Source organism: Suncus etruscus, chromosome 11 (genome assembly GCF_024139225.1).
Source record: "Suncus etruscus isolate mSunEtr1 chromosome 11, mSunEtr1.pri.cur, whole genome shotgun sequence".
NCBI classification, from domain to species: Eukaryota; Metazoa; Chordata; class Mammalia; order Eulipotyphla; family Soricidae; genus Suncus; species Suncus etruscus.
The window spans coordinates 42,259,921-42,282,997 of NC_064858.1; the positions used below are offsets into that span (position 1 = coordinate 42,259,921).

The 23,077-nt window shown below is 35.6% G+C and overlaps 1 protein-coding gene across 1 annotated transcript in view; it reads right to left on the bottom strand.

The window, feature by feature from the left end:
- The window catches only part of CEP290 (centrosomal protein 290), a 99,797-nt gene that overhangs the window by 72,656 nt on the left and 4,064 nt on the right, over positions 1-23,077 (bottom strand). The window contains exons 6-15 of the mRNA XM_049783141.1: positions 19,531-19,674; positions 15,507-15,560; positions 14,723-14,743; positions 14,233-14,385; positions 13,203-13,385; positions 11,990-12,079; positions 8,029-8,151; positions 5,909-6,032; positions 3,911-4,083; positions 3,346-3,508 (exon numbers count right to left, since the gene is read on the bottom strand). Coding sequence (XP_049639098.1) covers positions 3,346-3,508; positions 3,911-4,083; positions 5,909-6,032; positions 8,029-8,151; positions 11,990-12,079; positions 13,203-13,385; positions 14,233-14,385; positions 14,723-14,743; positions 15,507-15,560; positions 19,531-19,674 — 1,228 coding nt within the window. The remainder of the gene's footprint in view (positions 1-3,345; positions 3,509-3,910; positions 4,084-5,908; positions 6,033-8,028; positions 8,152-11,989; positions 12,080-13,202; positions 13,386-14,232; positions 14,386-14,722; positions 14,744-15,506; positions 15,561-19,530; positions 19,675-23,077) is intronic.

Here is a 23,077-nt window from a genome sequence, read left to right on the forward strand (position 1 = left end):
GAAGTGGATCAGACACTTTTGAAATTCATTTGGAACAATAAACACCCTCGAATAGCTAAAGCAATCATTGGGAAAAAGAATATGGGAGGAATTACTTTTCCCAACTTTAAACTGTACTACAAAGCAACAGTTATCAAAACAGCATGGTATTGGAATAAGGATAGGTCCTCAGATCAGTGGAATAGGCTTGAATACTCAGAAAATGTTCCCCAGAGATACAACCATCTAATTTTTGATAAAGGAGCAGGAAATCCTAAATGGAGCAGGGAAAGCCTCTTCAACAAGTGGTGTTGGCACAATTGGATAGCCACTTGCAAAAAATTAAACTTAGACCCCCAGCTAACATCATGTACAAAGGTAAAATCCAAATGGATTAAAGACCTCGATATCAGCCCCAAAACCATAAGATATATAGAACAGCACATAGGCAAAACACTACAGGACATTACAGGCATCTTCAAGGAGGAAATTGCACTCTCCAAGCAAGTGAAAGCAGAGATTAACAGATGGGAATATATTAAGCTGAGAAGCTTCTGCACCTCAAAGGAAATAGTGCCCAGGATACAAGAGCCACCCACTGAGTGGGAGAAACTATTCACCCAATACCCATCAGATGAGGGGCTAATCTCCAAAATATACAAGGCACTGACAGAACTTTACAAGAAAAAAACATCTAACCCCATCAAAAAATGGGGAGAAGAAATGAACAGACACTTTGACAAAGAAGAAATACGCATGGCCAAAAGACACATGAAAAAATGTTCCACATCACTAATCATCAGGGAGATGCAAATCAAAACAACGATGAGATACCACCTCACACCCCAGAGAATGGCACACATCACAAAGAATGAGAATAAACAGTGTTGGCGGGGATGTGGAGAGAAAGGAACTCTTATCCACTGCTGGTGGGAATGCTGTCTAGTTCAACCTTTATGGAAAGCGATATGGAGATTCCTCCAAAAACTGGAAATCGAGCTCCCATACGATCCAGCTATACCACTCCTAGGAATATACCCTAGGAACACAAAAATACAATACAAAAACCCCTTCCTTACACCTATATTCATTGCAGCTCTATTTACCATAGCAAGACTCTGGAAACAACCAAGATGCCCTTCAACAGACGAATGGCTAAAGAAACTGTGGTACATATACACAATGGAATATTATGCAGCTGTCAGGAGAGATGAAGTCATGAAATTTTCCTATACATGGATGTACATGGAATCTATTATGCTGAGTGAAATAAGTCAGAGAGAGAGAGAGAAAAACGCAGAATGGTCTCACTCATCTATGGGTTTTAAGAAAAATGAAAGACACCCTTGTAATAATAATTTTCAGACACAAAAGAGAAAAGAGCTGGAAGTTCCAGCTCACCTCAGGAAGCTCACCACAAAGAGTGATGAGTTTAGTTAGAGAAATAACTACATTTTGAACTGTCCTAATATTGAGAATGTATGAGGGAAATGTAGAGCCTGTTTAGGGTACAGGCGGGGGTTGGGTGGGGAGGAGGGAGATTTGGGACTTGGGTGATGGGAATGTTGCACTGGTGATGGGTGGTGTTCCTTTTATGACTGAAACCCAAACACAATCATGTATGTAATCAAGGTGTTTAAATAAAAAAAAAATTAAAAAAAAAAAGAAATAAAAAGGAAAGAAAAAAAAATGCTTTGAAAAAAAAAACAATTAGAGAATATCATTACATAGTCACAGAGCATGAACTATAAAGGCATAAAATTATATTTAGGGTACATATAATAACTTACTATTAATCTCTAAGATACGAGTAAAAATTTGAGAAAGGAGAAAAGTACAATGACTTATCTAGATCTGGTACTGTAATAACCTTTCTTTATTAACCACCAGCACCAATAAACAAAACCAATTACCTAAAAAAATAAAGTTAAAGTTAAACTAAGATTTAAAACTCTTAAAATACAGAAAACCACATTTATAAAAAAAATACCTAAAAAAGGGACCGGAGAGAGAGCATGGAGGTAAGGTGTTTGCCTTGCATGCAGAAGGTCGGTAGTTTGAATCCCGGCGTCCCATATGGTCCCCTGTGCTTGCCAGGGCTGATTTCTTAGCATAGAGCCAGGAGTAACCCCTGAGCGCTGCCGGGTGTAACCCAAAAACCAAAAACCAAAAACCAAAACAAAACAAAACAAAAAACCCTAAATAGGGCCATCTTCTTTATGAATTTCCAGATTTAAGTTAGCATGAGTTCCAAATGTTAAATTGATTAGAAATCTAATTGGAGACCTAGATATGACTCTGGGTTCCAGTTAGACACTTCATTACAGTAAATAATCTGTATGAAACATTTGTTTTATTCTTTCTCCACAGAAAAATTATTGTTTTTGGTTTGGGGGCCACACCCAGTGTTGTTCAGGAGTTTCTCCTGGTTGTGCACTCAGAAATAGCTCTTGGCAGGCTCAGGGGACCAGATGGGATGTCAGGGATAAAACCTGGATCCACATACAACATACCACATACCACATCTCTGGTCGTCCACATACAAGGCAAACGCCATACCACTGTGCTATCACTCCAGCTCCTCCATAGAACAATTTTTACAGATGATCCTTTTACCTCTAAGAAAGCACCTGCTGGTATTTGAAATAAACATAAAGATCTTACACATTCAGTTTAAAGAAGTAATTCAAATTAGAATGTCATAATATTTAAATGGTGATATTTATTAAAGTATTGAAATTGACATAAGAAATCAAGTTGATACTAATTCTTTTTTTTTGTTTTGTTTTGGCCACACCCATTTGATGCTCAGGGGTTACTCCTGGCTAAGCGCTAAGAAATTGCCCCTGGCTTGGGGGGACCATACGGGACACTGGGGCGCGGTCCTTCCTTAGCTAGCGCTTGCAAGGCAGACACCTTACCTCTAGCGCCACCTCACCAGCCCCTACTAATTCTTAAAATCAATCATAATCTTTTTTTCTGTTTGTTTTTTGTTTTTTTGGGCCACAACAATGATGCTCAGGAATTACTCCTGGCTATGCACTCAGAAATCACTCCTGGCTTGGGGGACCATATGGGATGCTGGGGATTGAACCAAAGTCTATCCTGGGTCAGCCATGTGCAAGGCAAACACCATACCACTGCACTATAGCTCCAGCCCCCAAATCAATCATCAATGAATTATTAACGTCTATTACTTAAATTTTTTAAAGATTTAACAATATTTTTAAATGTTCTCATGAACACATATGCAACAAAAGTGTGATGCAAAACTTACATAAGCCATAAGAAGTTTACTTTCATTTGAAAAAAGGAGGGGAGCCTCTAGTATGCCATACTTTATTTGTAGATTCTAAATATACTTACCAACACGTTCTCGAAGTGCCTCATTTTCATCAAGGAAATCATTCATCTTCAACTCAAATTTATTGATTTCCTTTGTCAATCCTTCAATCTCTCGATCTCTGATTTTAATCTGATTTTTACATTTTTTTATTTCAATAACAGCATCTTCTAAACCGTATACTCCCTTGAAAATAAGCAATGTGATTTTAATAGCAAGACATATCTGAATAAATCATTAGATTTAAGAATTTATTTTCTTGGGCCAAAGAGATAACTATAGAGAAGGCATTTTCCATGCATGCAGCAAACCCGGGTTCAATCCTCAGCATCTCATATTGTCCCAAGTACCCCAGAAATGACCTTTTAGCACAGAGCCAGGAGTAACCCTTAAGCACTGCTAGATGTGGCCCAAAAATTTAAAAAAATAAAAGTTTGAGGCATATAAAATCAATTAAAATATTCTTTATCACACCACTGATGTGATTTTTTTACTGATGTGATTTTAGTGATTAATAACATATAGCACAGAATATGCTGAGTGGCAAGAAAAATTCTAAGTTCTTTGATTGACAAGACAAATACATACCGATTCATAATCCTTCAATCTCTTCAAAGTCTCAACCAGCTCTTTATCCTTTTCCTTAGCATCAGCCTCAGCCAATTCAGCTATTCTTTCTGCCTCTTTTGTTTTCTCTTCTAAAATCTGAACCTTGGATTGAATTTTCATATAATGAGTCTGTTGAGAAAGTGTTGATGTACCTACAGAGTAAAAATTAAATCATAAATGAATCATTGGCTCCAATATGTGTGGGAAGATGAGTTGAGAAGCCAATAAAATATCCACTTAAGGTCATTTTGTATTTAAAATATAAACTTTTCACTTGGGCTTATAATAAACCTACAAACATAGTTTAATCATTTAATAAAGTTTAAAGTAATATTTTAGCTTGAAAAGATATGGATTATAAAATTGCAAATCAATCAAAAGTGATCATTATGTCCAAGATAACTCACTCTTCCCAATATTCAACTTCTGTTCCTGGCATATATAGAATTATGAGTTTCAATAAGATACATAATGAACTAACGACTAATTTTCCACTAATTTTCCAGCAGTTAGGTGTGGTCCAGTGCCTAATGTGATATCAACAGAAAGACTGTGTATAAATTTCAGAAATGAGGGGACCAGATAGTCAAGTAGCAGGATGCTTGCCCTGCATGTGACCAACACTGGGTTCAAACTTTGGTACCACTATGGTCACATAGGTCAGCCAAGAGTGACCCCTGAATGCAGAGTAAGAATTAAGCCCTGAACACTGCCAGGTTTAGCCACAAAGCAAAGCAAACAAAAAAGACATGATGTTCTTGGGTGTGTTTGAAGGCTTTGGGCCAAATGTACAATAGCTGAGGGCTACTACTGACTCTGTGCTCCAGGGAGCACCATTGGTGTTGGAATCATGTTAGACACTTACAAAGCAAGAGTTTTCACCTGGTTCCTCTCTGGCCCAGGAAGTGATTTAATTTTAAATGAAATAATAATATATTAGAGGGAAGTTAGCACTGGTGTTGAAATAGTATATGCCTTAAAAACTCAACTACTAGTAACTTTACGAATCACAGTTCTTTAATTAAATACATTAATAAATAAAAGAAGGAATGAGTCTTTCTCATTTCTCCTTCCTACAGGGACAGTTAAACTAGAACATGACATAAAAAATGCATTTTGAAATAAGTCAACCAACAAGATACAGGATGTCCAAGATTGAATTTGTGCACACATATATATATGTGCTAACCTAAATGTTGCTTCAACTTCCCATATATTACAAAAAAGCACTTTTCTATTCATTTGACTTGGGAACCATTACTTATAATACTGTTAATGAGAGAGAACGAGAGAAAGAGAGAGAGAGAAAGAGAGAGGGGGGAAGGAGAATAAGAAACAAATATCTGCCATAGATGCAGATGGGGCAGGAGGGAAAGAAGGAAAATGGAAACACTGGTGATAGGAAATGTGCACTGGTGAATGATGTTGGACACTGTATGATTGAAAATCAATCAAAAACAATGTACCTGAATATCTCATAGTGATTTCATTAAAATTATTAATTACAAATAAATTATTTTTAAATTATGCGTATATTACTAGTTTCATCTTTTCCCCTTCCTCTAAATGAACCTAAAATGATTAACTACAATATCCAAAGGTCAATTTTCTGTTCTTATGATTCTATGACTCTGATACAGATTATTTCTACCATATCAGTGGCATTCCTCATATAGTTTTCTTTTTATTGCTTTAGTCATTCTTTGTTTCATAAAAAGTGGCTAAATTAAATGTATCATCATTTTTCATATAAGCAATATGATGACAGAAGCTAATAAAATTTTCATGAGATAATATTATTTACAAATGTTAACATTAGAAATATAAATAAAATAGTTAAATCTATAATACAAGACTGTGGAAGCATAATAATAATATTCATATAAGATCAATATACAGAGACATTTCGATTTTAGGAACTTAAAAAACATTTTTATGAAATGCAACTTGAATTTATATTCTCATTGTATGACTTACCTTTGTTTCTTTGGAGCTCATTTCTCAAATCTTCAATAATAAAAGTGTTTTTCTCCATTTCTTTTGTATATTGTTCTACTTGTTCAGTGAGCATACTAATCTGACTATCTCTTTCTTGTATAGCCTGAAAAAAACATTTTTTTGAATTTTGAATATTCAAAATATTTTTTGAATATGATGACTTCACAGCTGTAAATGAGTAGTGCCTACCACCATTGCCAGCATATCTGACCCGATTCTGTGAGAGGGAAGGTTTGCTCACCTGCTCTATGTAGTGCTGCCCTGGTCTAGCTGTGCCAAGAGGCCCCAGAGCAACACCCAGCAGTGAGTGAATATCCTCAAGATTTCTCCTCAACTCCTTCACATACCTTTCATTTGTACCCAGTTTGGGGGCCACTCCTACCAGTGTTCAGTGAGTCGCACCCAGTGGTGCTAGAGTGTCCCTGCATTTGACGATGTGCTCCAGCGTTAGAAACTGTCTCCCTGGCCCCACTCACTTCAAATAAAGGAACAGGAAGTCCTGTTTTAAAACAGGACCCAAAAATACTTTGTGAATGAAAGATACACCTTTTCATTCTGTTACTTTTGATTGCCTGAGTGTAACGTTATTATACTCATATCAATTTCATATTAAAGAGTATGTCTAGGGGACTAGATAGTTCAGCACCAGCAATACAACATGGTCCCTTGAACACCATAGAAAGAACTCCTGTGTTCAGCAAGAGTGATCCCTGAGTGTGGCTGGATCTGCCCCAAGCTGGCTCTGCCCCCCAAAACTGGATCTAATGGCCAACAATGTGACAAATAGGAATTCCAAAATTAAAAACTATTTATGACTTCATATTATACCTTTGTTACTTTCTTCATCATTTGCCAATTCTTTTTCTCCTCTCACCATTTTCTGTTTCTGTTTTGCCCTGTGCTTTCTCTTATTCAACTTACTTGAACCCTAATATTACTACTTTAAAAACTGATGTCTCTTAAATTAATTCTTATTCTCCAAATACTAAGAAAATATACTTTCATTGGGACTGTAACTATAGAGCTCAGATGATAAAAGTGCAGTTTCTTTCCATGTGAATATATCTTCACTAAAAACAAAACCTATAGGCAGGCCAGAGCAAAAATACAAAGGGTAAGGCACTTGCCTTGCACCCCCGGCTAACCCAGATTTATTCTCCAGCATCCCACATGGTCCCTGAAGCACCATCAATAAAAATCCCTAAGTGCAGAGATTGCCGAGTGTGCCCCCAAAACAAAAATAAATAAATATCAAAATTTTAGGCATTATAGTTAAATTATATTCACGCATCTAAATTATTTATTACTGGCCAGAGTTATTATATTAAGTAAAGCACTAGCCTTGCAAGCGCCAACCTGGGCAACCAACCTGGGTTTGCTCCTCAGCACTAAATATAGTCTTCCAATTCCTGCCAAGAGTGATCCTTGAGCAGAGTCATAAGAAAGCAGGGAGCACTGCCAGATGTGCACCCCACCAACACACACACACACACACACACACACACACACACACACACACACACACACACACACACATACACACACACACAAACACAAACCAAAATAATTTTATATTTTATAGGATGTTCAGCACTGAATACAGTAAACTGTAAAAAGAATGTTTAGATCTTTTAATTCCAAATATATAGTTATAAATATTTTTATTTTTTAATTTTATTTTATATTTTTTCGGTCAGACTCGGCAGTGCTCAGGTGTTACTCCTGGCTCTACGCTCAGAAATCGCTCCTGGCAGGCTCAGGAGACCATCTGGGACACCGGAATTCGAACCACTGACCTTCTGCATGAAAGGCAAATTGCCTTACCTTCATGCTATCTCTCCGGCCCCATAAATATTTTTAAATATTCCATATAAAATTATATATATATTTCTGTATCAATCTTAAAATTAGTACATATTTTTAGAAAAATATAAATGTCTAATTCAATCAACTTTTCATGGAACAGGGTGGTGCAAGAAAGTTTAAAATATCTATTAGTTAATAGTGTAAGCCATTAGCTATAGGAGATAGAAATAAAATAGTTTGAATTTTCATTTCCAAGTTGAATAAAACTGAAATAAAAACTTTTGAGATTTTACCTGCTGTAGAGCCATAAGGTTACTTTTATCTGCATCAAGCTGGACATTTTTTAATTTTTCCCTCAGGTTATGTAACATTTGCTGATATTCAATAATTTCATCATCTTTTGAAGACAAAATTAACTAGAAATAAATAAAATAAAATATGTTACTAAAAATAATTTAAAAAACTGCTTATTTATGAAAAATAATATAAACCATTGGCAAATTTTAAGAAAGCACAAGGAATGAAATCATTTGAAGTGAAAAATAGCCATTGCTAAACAAAACTATATTTTTTGTACACCTAATCTGTAGTTCAAATAAACAATTATTCAAGTACACATATATAATTTTGTTTTTCTTAAGAATTTGATCTTTAAATGATCCAAGTTTTCAAAACCCATTCTTGAGAGAAGATATTTAAAATAACTCCATAAAAGAACAAAAACTTTTGTGCTCTTAATATTTATTAAAAAGTCATTAAAATAGGTGGGGCTGGGGATGTGACTCAGTGGTAAAGTAAAAGCCTTACATGCACAAGACCTGGGTTCAGTCTCTAGCACTGCAAAATGTATTAAGTTAAAAATAAAATTCTATTTGTGGTGCACATAATTTAAATAATGAGAAGTATCTCAGACTCTACACTACACATTTAGACTAAATGTCAAAATGATCTATAACTTATATATATATAAAATTTAGGATCTTTAAAAACTTTATCTAAAACTTATATTAAAAGTAGGGGCCAGAGAGATAGCACAGTGTTAGGATGTTTGCCTTGCATGTAGAAGGAGAGTGGTTTGGTCTCGGCATCTCTTATGGTCCCCTGGGCCTGCCGGGGACAATTTCTGACCATAGAGCCAGGAGTAGCCCCTGAGCACTGCTGGGTGTGACTCAAAAACAAAAATGTTAAAAAGAAAATCTAAATAAAAATAGTAACAGCTGGAGCAGGAACAATATCATAGCTGTAAGGCGTTTGCCTTGCATGCTGCTGGCCCAGGACGACCTGGGTTTGATCTCTGGCATCTCATATGGTCCCCCAAGCCAGGAGCACATAGTCAGGAGTATCCCCTGAGCATCACCAGGCGTGGCCCCCAAAATAAACAAAAATAAGCAAAAATAATAACAGCTTCCTTTTTTAAACTACAATGAAGTATATAGTTAGAAAATAGATCAGGATGAGAACTATAAAATTCTATAGATAAAAAGTAGAACTACATTTCAGTAAGTGAAAGAAAACATAGTCTATATTCCTTTGGTGCTTAATCAATAGAATCACTGCTTTATTCATATCAAAATGAATAATATACATGTCATTCACTATTTATATTATTAAAACTAAAAGTTTCTTTTTTTTTTTTTTTCTGATTTTGAGCCACACCAGGTGATGCTCAGGGTTTACTCCTGGCTATGTGCTCAGAAATCGCTCCTGGCTTGGAGGACCATATGGGACGCCACCGAGGATCGAACCGTGGTCCGTACTGGGTCAGCCGCGTTCAAGGCAAATGCCCTAGAGCTGCACCATCACTCTGGCACGAAACTAGAAGTTTCTAAGAGAAAATATGAGAAGGCAATTGTATACTCATATAAGTTTTTCCAATTGTGATACAAGGGCAAAAGCAGTAGAAGACAATTAAATCATATAACCTAAAAAAAAGATATTCTTCACAGCAAAAGAAACAATAAAGCCAAAAGACAAGTAACACATTGGAAGAATATATTGACATTACATATCAAAATTATACTTGGAGCAATGTAATCTACAAATATATTTGAAGTTTTCAACATAAAAAATACATAAGGGGCCAGAGTGGTAGCACAATGGTAAGGTGTTTGCCTTGCACATGGCTGATCTCTGGCATCCCATATGAACCCCCAATCCAGGAGTGATTTCTGAGCTCAGAGCCTTGATTAACTCCTGAGTACCACTGGGTGTGGCCCAAAAATCCAAAAAATAAATCTATAAGGCTATTCATTAAAACATTATTCAAACAGTAAAAATCAAAACCCTCCTAAACATTAGGGCTGGAGTGATAGCACAGCAGTAGGGCATTTGCCTTGCACACAGCTGATCTAGCACGACCTTGGTTCTATCCCTGGGCATCCCATATGGTCCCCTGAGCCAGGAGGGATTTCTGAGATCAAAGCCAGAAGTAATGCCTGTGCATCACTGGGTGTGGCCCAAAAAGCAAAAAAAACCAAAACAAAAAATCCTCCTAAATATCATCTGACACTGAACTAATAAAAAACACATGTATAAAGAAACACACATACATAAAGAAAAGTCACAGTCACTTAAAAGAGAAAAGCAATTCACAGCAAGCATTGCTATTTCTTTAGGGAGAACTGGAACCTGAACCTCACCAAACCACTGCTTATGTAAGAGGACCACAAAATAATGAGTATCACATTTAGGGCTTTCTCATGCAAAGCATAACTTCCAGCCCATGGATCTATCTCTTTATCTTCATGATCTCATTACTAATATGTTAACTAGTACAGTACAGAAAAATGCAATTTGTTATTAACTCTCCTTCAAATATTAAATACACATAATAAAACCCTTTTTCTGCAAAGATTAGTAAATTGGCTCAGCTGTAAAATGCAGTTTATAAAATTCCATTGGAACAGACCCTTGCTCTTTCATTCATTCATGATCACAGCGACTTCCATGTTCTAACAGAAGAGTTTAATAGCTACACCAAACACAAATTGGCCTAGAACATTGATTTTTAGTTGACAAAACTCAGATTTATTTGGACCGATTACTTGTACAGACTTCATTTCCCACTTTGATTGAAAAATATCAGTCTTAAAAGCTTAATACAGGATAAAAATTCTAGATAGTCAATAAGCTTTATGCAAACCCTGTTAGAACCAATGTCTATAAAAGTGAATGACTTGGGGCCAGAGAGAGCTCAGTGATAGGGCGTTTGCCTTGCACACAGCCAACTCAGGACAGACAGTGGTTCGAATCTTGACATCCCATATGGTTCCCCAAGCCAGCCAGAAGCAATTTCTGAGCTCAGAGCTAGGAGTAACCCTTGAAAACCCAAACCCACCCACCCCCAACAGTGAATGACTTTAAAATAAGAATTATTCATTTAGTTTAATTACCAACTATTTTCAAGATATAATTCTGACTTCCATTATGGAAAGACTGAAGAATTTGTTGTGATTTAAAAAGAAATTTTAAATTTGATTATTTTTAAAAGAATCCCTTCCTCTCATTAACAGTAACTTGATAAGTTCAACATGGAAAGAGGACTAGAAAATCAAATTAAGCCTGGACTTATAAAACTCAAGTATACAAGATAAATGATTTATGTAAAAACACTTCCATTTTCATTATCTATTTTCTATGAGATAAGAGTTATAGTTTAAGCTTAAGATTTTTATCAAATAAAATTGATATGGAAAAACTTATTTGGTAACAAATGAAGTAAAGGATTACAGAAAGCAGTTTTTAGATACTGTATTTTCCAGTGTATAAGATGACTTTTGAAACAAAAAAAGTCAATCGAAAATCGGGGGTCGTCATGCGCTGAGTATATCTCGAAAAACATTTCAATATGCCATTAAACAAAAATCGTCTGGATATTGCCACGAAATGAATTTTCCAACTCAATCCTGCACCAATCACCACAAGGCTGCTCAGACCACCTCTCTAATTCAGCCAATCCAAGCAGGCTTTTTATACATGCAAATTAGACAATGTTCTGTACCTGAATCTACACTGTAAAAAGCCTGCTCAGATTGGCCAGAGTCAGAGAGGAAGTCTAAAATTAGGGGGTTGTCTTATATGCCCAGTCTTCTTATATGCCAGAAAGTACGGTATATTTTAGCTAAGATATTTATGAAGAATTTTAAATGCTTGATAAAAATGTCATTATTAACATAAAGCTTTTGAAGAAAACAGACTGAAAACCTGATAATAAAATACAAATAAAAAGAACCATGATAAAACTGAAAAAAGTACCTTCCATTCTTCTACTTTTGCATTGACAGCTACCATGATTGGATCATCTTCTTCATTTTTGACTTTCAAAAGATCTGTAAGCTCCTGGACCTAAATGACAACAATTAAGCAATTGCTTTTAGTATGCCAATTAGCATACTATACATACATATTTGAACACTTATACATACATTAGACAAACATATGCACATTATATAAATGAATATATAAATATTACCAATACATATTCATTACTGGATTAGATTCAGTTAAAAATGACACTTAAAAGTTCATGCACATTTACAGTTGTATAGTTAGTTATCTTCACTATTAGAAAGTCATATTTCTACTCTTCAAACATATCTAATGGAAAAATGGTGTATTTAAGGCAGGAGTCTCAAACTCAATTTACCTGGGGGCCGCAGGAGGCAAAGTCGGGTGATCCTTGAGTGCAAAGTCAGTAGTAAGCCTTGATCATTGGGGGGGTGACCCAAACAACTAAAACAAAACAAAACAAAACAAAAAAAGATTCCTCTAAGGCAGGGCCACAAAATGTTGTATGGAGGGCTGCAATCGGCCCACAGGCTGCGAGTTTGAGACCCCTGATTTAAGGTATAAATTTAAACTTTATGGTTCAGAATTTCCAACCATCTTTAATGGAAAAAAATCTCCATAATTAGAAGCTTTGTGATATAGTAATCTAAACAATCATTCAAATATCATATGCATGTCATGGAGGATTTATATAACATATTAAAAACACTTTTTTTTTTTTTTTTTTTTTGGTTTGTGGGCCATACCCAGTGACGCACAGGGGTTACTTCTGGCTATGCGCTCAGAAATTGCTCCTGGCTTGGGGGACCATATGGGATGCCAGGGATGAAACTGTGGTCCATGCTAGGTCAGTGCATGCAAGGCAAATGCCCTACCACTTGCACCACCACTCCAGCCCATTTTAAAAAAAATCTTTATTTAAGCACCATGATTACAAACATGTTTGTAGTTGGGTTTTAGTTATAAACAAACAGAACATCCCTCTTCACCACTGCAATAAAGATTAAAAATAAAGAATTTAAAAAATAATACAAATATACTTATATGTATTAGCATAGCAACATATGGTATAAAACAAACATTAATATTCTAAAAGTTAATATTTCTAATTTCTAATATACAAAATAAGGACTTTTCTAACACACGTAGGAAAACAAGACTGTTCACCTAGAACACTTACTTGGAGTCGATAATGATCATTCTCTTTTTTCAATTGATCCATCATACTATCTGTCTGATGCACAAGTGCTTTCATCCTATTGTATTCATCAGTCATCTTCTCCATTTCTTGTACAGATTCTTCTAAATTTTTTCTCATTTCTTGATTCTGAACTTCAATTTTCTCATTGGCTTCAGTTAAAGTCTAAGAAAATATCAAACATGAAGGTTAAAATCTTAAAAGTAAAATGTAAGCTAATTTATATATAAAAGAAGTCAAGTGCAGAGAAAAGAACATTTTTTATAAACTGTTATTAAAATTTAGTGTTAACCAATTAGGTAAAATTCAATATCATGAAAACTGAACATAATATCTGCATCTAAATATCTGAAAAAAATTTCAATTAAAAAAATTTTAAAGGCTAGAGAGATAGTACAGTGGGTAAGGTTTTTGCCTTGCATGCAGTCAAACTGGGTTCAATCCTTGGAATCCCATATTATCCCCTGAGACTGTAGAGATTGACCCCCAAAGTGCAGAACCCAGGAATAGGTCTTGAGCACAGAAAGTATGACCCCCTGCCCAAAAACAGGACCAGAGATCCAACCCAAGTCTTACTCTGACAGTTTTAATGTTAAATGCCACATCCCTATCCTACAATTGACGTTTTCTTAAATAATAACAAAGATAGGAATAAAAATAGAGCAAATCGTCATGAATAAGTACATTTTCAAAGATGCAATTTGTTTCACACATACAAGTACACAGTTGTAAATATATATCAAGCAATATATATGTAGGAACCATTCCTGTATGCTGCCAACCTGGGTTCAATCCCCAGCATCTGAAATGGTTCACTGTGTGTAGCCAGGAGTGATCTCTGAGCATAGAGCTAGAAGTAACCAAGCACTGCTGGGTGTAGCCCCAAAACCAAAAACATAAATAAGCACATAAATGTAGAATTGAATACAGAACTATATTGTAAATTTATACAATTAATATAAATATAATGTTTATAAGAATCATTGCCTTAAATGACTTCTATTAATTTTACCTGAATTTCATCCAGATATTGAACAAGCTCATAATTTTTTTTAGACAACTGTGATCGGTAATCACTGTCTTCGCCTCTTCTGGATAAAAGTGTCTCTTTCTGTGAATCTATTTGTTTCTGATAGTCAATAATATCTTGCCGAAGTTGTTCATTCTGAATGTAGACCAAACATAGTGTTCTATTAAGAAAATATATTCAGACAAACACAATGCATCATCCAAATCAGTGTCGCCTAACCACGGGTCATCTGTCCTTCTATGGATCTCCAAGATATAACAAGGAGGATACAAGGAAATTATGTAAATGGAGGGTCAAGCACAAGACTGGGGGCGAGGGGAGAGGAGGGCAAAACCACTAGAAGAGGAGGGTCACAGGAAGCCAACAAGGTCTGAATAAGGCTACAGTGGGAAATGTTAAGAAACATTCAGCTAAATCATTATCTCAAATGTATATGGAAATTCCCCAGGTTTCTCCACCTTTAAAGCCTCACCTTTTTCTTTAGACGTTTGTTCTCCAGAAAATCATTAGAAAGGGACAATTAGAAATAAGAAAGGTAACATAAAATTTAAAAAATTAAAGAAAGCAAGAGATATTTTAAAAGAGTGAGATAGTATCATGCATAACCAAAGAAAACAAAAAAACTGTAATTTTCAACCAAAACAAAGGCTGTGTTAAAAAGGAACTATTCCAAATCATTACGAAAGTAAATAAACATTATTTAGCTTAGAAGAACCAATAAGTATTCAGAACCCATAAGATTTTATGAAAAGTTGTTTACAAATGCTTGAAAAAAGAAGATAAATGAGCCAGAAACTCCTTCACATCTCCCTTATGTATATGATTTAAAAATATTCCTTATGGGGCCAGAGCAATAGCACAGTGGGTAGGATGTTTGTCTTGCATGTAACCAACCCAGGACCAATTGGATTCCATCCCCAGCATCTTATATGGTGCCCCAAGCCTGCCAGGAATGATTTCTGAATGCAAAACCCTGAGCACCACCAGATATTGCCAAAATAAATTCATTAAATATAAGTTATTACTACAGAAGCCAAGAATAACTTATAACAAAGAAAAAGCAAGATTTATCTTAAGAGATAAATATGGTACTAACAGGTCTCACCTTTTTTCTCATTATGAAAGTCACATAATAAAAATAGCCACATTGAAAATATCATTCAGAAGATAGAAGTTTTGATTAGAATATAAATTTATAAAAAAAAGAACTTAAAGATCTTTATTGAACCATCAAAATCTCTAATTGTTTTACCAACCTCTCTTCTTAATTTGCTGTTTTCATTTTCTGCCTCCTCATTTCGAAGAGCCAACTAAAATTAAAAAAAGTGAAATTCAGTAGTAATACAATATAGATAGGTTATTAACATTAATTTAAATTTTAAGTTATCTCTAATAACCTAGAAAATGTTTAACTTCTAAATGCTAAACATTCTTATCAACCCAAGACATAAATAGTAAGTTTCACTTTTCAATAATAGTGAAAACTAGTATGTTTTAGGAAGGGTAAAAGAAGTAGAGTTTAGGGGGCCAGAGAGATAGCACAGCAGTAGGGCATTTGCCTTGCATGCAGAAGAATGGTAGTTTGAATCCCGGCATCCCATATGGTCCCCCGAGCCTGCCAGGGGTGATTTCTGAGCATAGAGCCAGGAGTAGCCCCTGAGTGCTGCTGGGTGTGACCAAAAAAAAACAAAGCAAAACAAAACAAACAATAAAAAGAAGTGGAATTTAAACTATTTATTTTCAGTTTGGGGGCCACACCCGCAGTGCTCTGGAGTTACTCCTGGCTTTGCACTCAGAGAGTGCTCCTGGCAGGCCTGGGGTACCATCTGGGATGCCAGAATAGAACCTTGGTCCATCCCCGGTCGGCCGCATACTAGGCAAACAACCTGCAACTGTGCTACAATTCCAGCCTCGAGTTTAAAAGATTTAAAAACAACAAAATAGCTAAAGAATAGAGAAATAAAAAGCAACACACTGATTCTTTCTCCCACTCGCAGAAAATCTAATGACACAGCAAGATCTTGACCATATTTCTGGTCCTCTATCTCAGGACGAGCTTATTCTTTGATCCCAGTAAGAGTTAAATTACTTAGAAATATCAGAAAATACAAGATAATGGTTAAAAAGAAATAGTCTGGGACAGTAGTCTAGCAGAAAGGTGCTTGCCCTGAATGTGGCCAATTCAGGCTTTATACGGGCATCAAATATGGTGCCTAAACACAACCAGAAGTAATCCCTAAATATAAACCACACTGTCATCAAAACTAACTAAATTCTACTTCCTCTCCCCCTAAAATAAGAAGCCTAAAGTAAATGTGACCTAGATTCATAACCCAGAACCAACAATTTCTAGTCAAGTGTGAAACTCCTTTAATATATCTTGTTTTTTTCATATTATATACTGACAAAGAATTAAAAACTAGCATAATGACTAATGCATGAAATATGAAATATTTGAAAATATGTAATATTTTTCTGCCCATTTTAAGTTTTTCCTTGTATCCACCCAAAAAGAAATTTACTGAAACCATTATGAATGTTTTCATCTATTGTTCAAACAGCATCATTTCTTTTATAACGATTTTTCACTTTTTGGCTTTTCCAGCTTATTTGAGAGAAGAAAAATAACTCTAGGGGACTGCCACTAAATTAAAAGACTATAATGAAAAACTAAATATATGGGTTGGAGCAATAGTACAGTGGGCAGCACTGCACAGGGCTAACCTATGTTCAGTCCTCAGCATCTATAATATAGTTCCCTGAGCACTGCCAGGAATAATTCCTCAGTGCAGAACCAGGAGTGAATCCTATCGCTGGGTGTAGCCTCAAACCAAATAAAACAAACAAAAACTAAATATAGTATGTGATCCTTGTGGAACCTGAGCTACTAGATTAGGATACTAGAAGGATATCATTATTGGGCCAAAATAAGAAATCTAATCTGCTCATCTAATTAGACATTAAATAATACTACTGAATCAGTATTAAATTTCCTAAACATGATAATTAGAGAGTGGTTATGGTTTAGATAGAGTATGTCATTCTTCCAGAGATGTGTTAAAATATTTAAATGAGAAACACCATGATGTCTGCCATTAACTCTCCAAAGGCTCATCAAGAAGAGAGAGAACTGGGGCAGGAGCAAGAGCACAGTGGTAAGGCATCTGCCTTGCACGTGGCCGATCCAGGACAGACTTTGGTTCAATCCTTAGCATATATGGTCTCCCAAGCCAGGAGCGATTTCTGAGTGCAAAGCCAGGAGTAACCCCTGAGCGTTGCGGAATATAGCCCAACCCCCCCCCCCAAAAAAAAGAGAGAAGATAGAAAACTATGTTTATGTGTATATAAATATGCTGACAATAAAAGAAGTACAATATCAACAATATGGGTCTAAATAACAACTATCTCATATGGTAAGTTTCAAAAATGAATCATAAATGAAAGCTTGTAAGAATATACTACCATATGGTAAGGATTCTGTACTATATATTTTATACATAGATCAGTCAAATACATAGTGTAGTTCCTTGAATTCTGCAAACTCTTACCTCTTAATAGATTAGTATGACAGAGATCTGTCCTTAACTGTGACACAAATCTCAGGTCCTCTGCTGGCTTAACTTCTACTTTAGATCTTAATTTACTGATCACTTCCTGAATCTCAAGATTGTTTTATGTATTCCCTCCCTGTTATATTCTAGAGTATTCTTATGTTCTTATGTTCTTACATATCTGAACTATCATATTATTCCTATTTTATATTATTGACAATGAATTTCCTGAAAATCAAAACCTTTTCCTACTAGATCCCTCATACCTAGCACAATCTCTGGCATATATTATATTCAATAAATTAGAATGATTCATTTCCAGGAAGAAATTGACAAAGCAAATCATATTAATCAAAAAACCTAACAGATGGAAAGGCATATGGGTCATATATTCAAGTTTTCTATGTGCCTATCAATAAGATAAAAGTCTAAGAAATAAAAAGGTAACAAATTAGCTAAGGGCATGTGGCATAAATGATGAGAAACTATCAGTTATGAACTATGACCCCTCCCCCCAAAACCAACAATACAGACATTCCTCGAAACCATACTACTGTCTTATATCAGAGGTTGGACCCTTAAGAAATACAAAGGCCTTCTGTGTTTTTACTAAGTCACCAAAACAAATAGCAGATAATGGATAATAACTGATTTCAAACCTTGACCTCTGATCAAATTATACTTTATAGCCTAATTATAAGAGAGACTAACTTTTATAAGACTCTTCTAAATTACATAATAAAATACACAAAACATAGATGTTTTATCGTACAAAAACATTTAAAGTAAATTCTCATTAAAAAGCAGTATTACTGGGGCTGGAGCAATAATCCAGCAAGTAGACCTCTTGTCTTGCACGTGACCAGCCCGGATTCAATCCCTGGCACCTCAGAAGATCCCCAAGTATTGCCATGAGTAATTCCTGAGCACTATCAGGTGTGGCCCATCAAAACCAAAAATAAATATCTACATAACAACATTATCTCATAAGCTTTGTCCATAGTAAAATTTATCACTCTTTTCCAAAAATTAAACTATCAGACTAATGTGAATGACAGGACACAAAGGTAGAAAAAGTTCCTAGGCATCTGACAGGAAAGTTACCACATTGAAGCACCACATTTTATACTGTTTACTGACAGTTGAGGCAAATAGAAAATGTTTTATTTTCTGACAGAAGATACATTATTTTTGAAAAAAAATGTCAAACTGCTTATGTTAAATTTAACATAGCATCAATTATTTAAGTAACAAGGAAAAGTTTAATAACAAAATGTTTGTATAAAAATGTATGATTTGAAGCATATATTCACTTATTAAATAACATATACTTGTAAATAAGAAATTATGTTATTTTTAATATATATTTTAGCAATTACTTTCCTAGTCTACTGCAAATATAAGAAAATATTATTTTCCCCAAAATAGCTATGACAAGAAAATATTTATGAGACCTTTATATCAGTATTTTAAACCATATTGATATTATATAGGTAATGCTAATTTCCTAAGAAAAAAATAATTTCCAAGTCATAATCTGAGAAATAACTGACGAACTACATTTCAAAGTCCATAGAACTATAAATAACTGTGAATAATTTTTCACAAGCAATAAGCAAACATTAATATTACCAATACTTATAAAACCACAATCAGATACTCAATTTAGATTAAACTTCCCTATTTAGATAATTTAAAATTCATCAAAAAAAAAAACAATGTGCCTTACTTGTTCATTAACTTTCTTTTCTTTCTCCAACTCCTTTTCCATGTCTTCTAATTCTCTATCTTTTTGTTCCAATTGCTTTTCAAGTTGGCGAATTTCTTCACGTAAAAACCGAGTGTCACGCCCACCTACAGAATGCTGTGCCATCTTAATAAGTCAAAAATATTAAACAATACTATCAGATTTGAATATTGAAATTAATAAAAAAACAAATAACCATAGTTATTTTCAATTTATATGGTATAGTAGGACCAATATTTTCTAATCATGCTAGCTTAAGAACCCACACTCCTACTTCTTAAATTTACTTGAATATTAATTAGTTATTATTCACTAGTAAAGAGACTTTCATCTATTCACCGTATGATTCCATTACTCTTCTACTTTAACTATTTTTTTCTTTACCTCCTTCAACAAGTTTTAAACTGTGTTCTCAGAAATCCTCCTCCAAGATAAATGAGTATTTTATCATTTTAGTCTCTATTTTTTTAATAAACCCTCCTATTCAAATCCTTGCCATCACTACAATTTGGACCTTATCATATACTGACTCATTTGGAACTCTCTCATTTGGGATATATATCACTAGTTCACATGTTAAAACTTAGTATTTAGGTTTTGATTTAGCCCAAACTGCAATTTTAAAACAACTATTTCTAGAACAGGGGCGGCGAACAAGTTCGACACAAAGACCCAAAATTTTAAACTGTGATAGTCAGAGAGCCACACCATGCAGTGACCTGCCAAAACAGACAAACATTCACACAAAAGCATATAATTTTAACAATAATCTATTAAACACAGATTTCATTTTGCCATTTTGAGTGAGGGTCAAAATCCTGAGTGATGGTGAGGGTGTGCTGCGTCTTCCACACTAAGAACTAATGGCCAGATGTGACCCAACATGTGCCACACAGGTCCCCCGCTCACTGGCCCAAGCAGTTGTTTCCAAGGGATGGGAGATGGGATGATGCAGCCTGGGGGCGGGACTACACGCTCGGAGATCTCTCCTCAGAGGTCCCTCCACAGAAGCAGCAGAACAAAATCCAAACTTGGCATAGAGCCACAGTATACAAAAAAATGTTAAGAGGCAAAGAGCCACATTCATTTTGGCCGGGAGCCGTGTGTTCACCACCCCTGTTCTAGAAGCACAGCAACTTAAACTCTCATGTGACATCTAATTTTCCAACCCCTTCATATTTCAAAATTCATTGAGAAATTTTGTCACCATCATGGGTGCCATCTTTCAACAGCTACCTAAGCATATTCTGTGTCCTTATGACTTTCATGATTTTTCATTATTTTATTTGCTTCTTGGTGTTTCTATAGCTTTTAATTCCCATGTTCACACTAAGATTGTCTCTAGCTACCGTTGGGCCTCAAAGATCATCTCTCATCTTTTGCATCTTCTCCTTCCATCACCTGATCTTCACATTCTTGCCTTCTCAGATGAGATTTCATAATTATCAATGCTTATAAGTGTTTTCTCACTAACTGCTTCCAATGACACTGACCTACTCTCTATAGCAGCTGCCTAGCTAAAACTTAAAAAAGAATCCCTAAAACTTTAAAATTCAGTAATAAATATTCATTGGCAATTAACTGTCATTGTCCTAGAAACTAACAGTTGGAAATTTTATTTTTATAGTCAAAGCTCTTTTATTTTTTTATACATTTCTTTAGAACCTTCAGTTTTTTATATATATATAAAATAAAATATAAATAAAAAAATATATATATAAGAGAACACCCCCTTCACTGGTGCAACATTCCCATCACCGATGCCCTCCATCTCTCTCCTCCCCAACCCCTTGCCTGCACTCAAGATAGGCATTCTGGGCCCAGAGAGATAGCACAGCGGCGTTTGCCTTGCAAGCAGCCGATCCAGGACCAAAGGTGGTTGGTTCGAATCCCGGTGTCCCATATGGTCCCTCATTCACTACTATTGTCATGGTAGTTGTCAGTATAGTCATTTCTCCAACTGAACTCACCACTCTTTATGGCAAGCTTCATATCATGGGCCAGACCTTCCAGTCCTCATCTCTACTGTCTCTGGAGATATATCTATCTATCTATCTATCTATCTATCTATCTATCTATCTATCTATCTATATATATATATTGGGTTTTGGGCCACACCCAGGACTCTCAAGTTACGGGAACCATATGGGATGCCAGGGATTGAACCACAGTCCTACGCTAGCGCATGCAAGGCAGATGCCCTATCACTTGTGCTACCACTCTTGGCCCATCTCTGGGTATTATTACAAGAATGTTATTTACTTTTCTTAAAACCCATAGAGAGACTATTCTGTGTCTATCTCTCTCCTGACTTATTTCACTCAGCATAATAGATCCCATGTCCATCTATGTATAGAAAAATTTCATGACCTCATTTCTTCTGATGGCTGCATAGTATTCGACTGTGTATATGTACCATAGTATCTTTGGCCACTCATCTGTTGTTGGGCATCTGGGTTACTTCCAGATTCTGGCTATTGTAAATAGTGCTGCAATGAATATAGGTGTGCATATGGTAGTTTTGTGTTACGTTTTTGTTCCTATGCTATATCCCTAGGAGTGGAATAGCTGGATCATATGGGAGCTCAATTTGCAGTTTTTTTGAAGTGGTTTTTTTTCTTGTTGTTGTTGTTTTGTTGTATTTTTGGGCCCAGTGACACTCAGTGGTTACTCCTGGTTATGTATTCAGAAATGGCTCCTGCATTGGGAGACCATCTGGGACGTAGGGGAATCGAACCATGGTCCATCCTAGGTTAGCATGTGCAAGGCAAACACCCTACCACTTGCACCACCACTCCGGCCCCTTGACTTTTTTTTTTATGTTTCACTCTTTTTTATTGATTGATTGATTGATTGGTTTGGAGGGCCACACCCAGAGGTGCTAAGGGGTTACTCCTGGCTCTGCACTCAGAAATCTCCCCTGCAGGCTGGGGATCACATGGAATGCTGGGAATCAAACCAGGTCTTGCCCATGTCGGTTGCATGCAAGGCAAACACCTAACTACTATGCTATCTTTCTGGCCCCTAGAATCTCTATATTGTTTTCCATAAAGGCTGAACAAGATGGCATTCCCACCAAAAGTGAATGAGAGTTCCTTTCTCCCACATCCCCACCAGAACTGATTGTTCTTATTCTTTGTGATGTGTGCCAGTCTCTGTGGCATGAGATGGTACCTCATTGTTATTTTGATTTGAATCTCCCTGGTGAATAGTGATGTGAAGCATTTTTTCATGTGTCTTTTGGCCATTTGTATTTCTTCTTTGAGGATTCTCCCCATTTTTCAATGAGGTTAGATGTATTTTTCCTGTTAAGTTCTGTCAGTACTTGTATATCTTAAATATTAGCCCCTTATCTGATAGGTATTGGGTGAAGAGTTTCTTCCATTCTGTGAGTGGCCTTTGTATCCTTGTCACTATTTCCCCTGAGGTGCAGAAGCTTCCCAGCTTAATATAGTAACATCTGTTTATCACCATTTCCACTTGTTTGAGTGATGCACAGTTGGAAATTTTAAAAAGTAAACTAATTCAA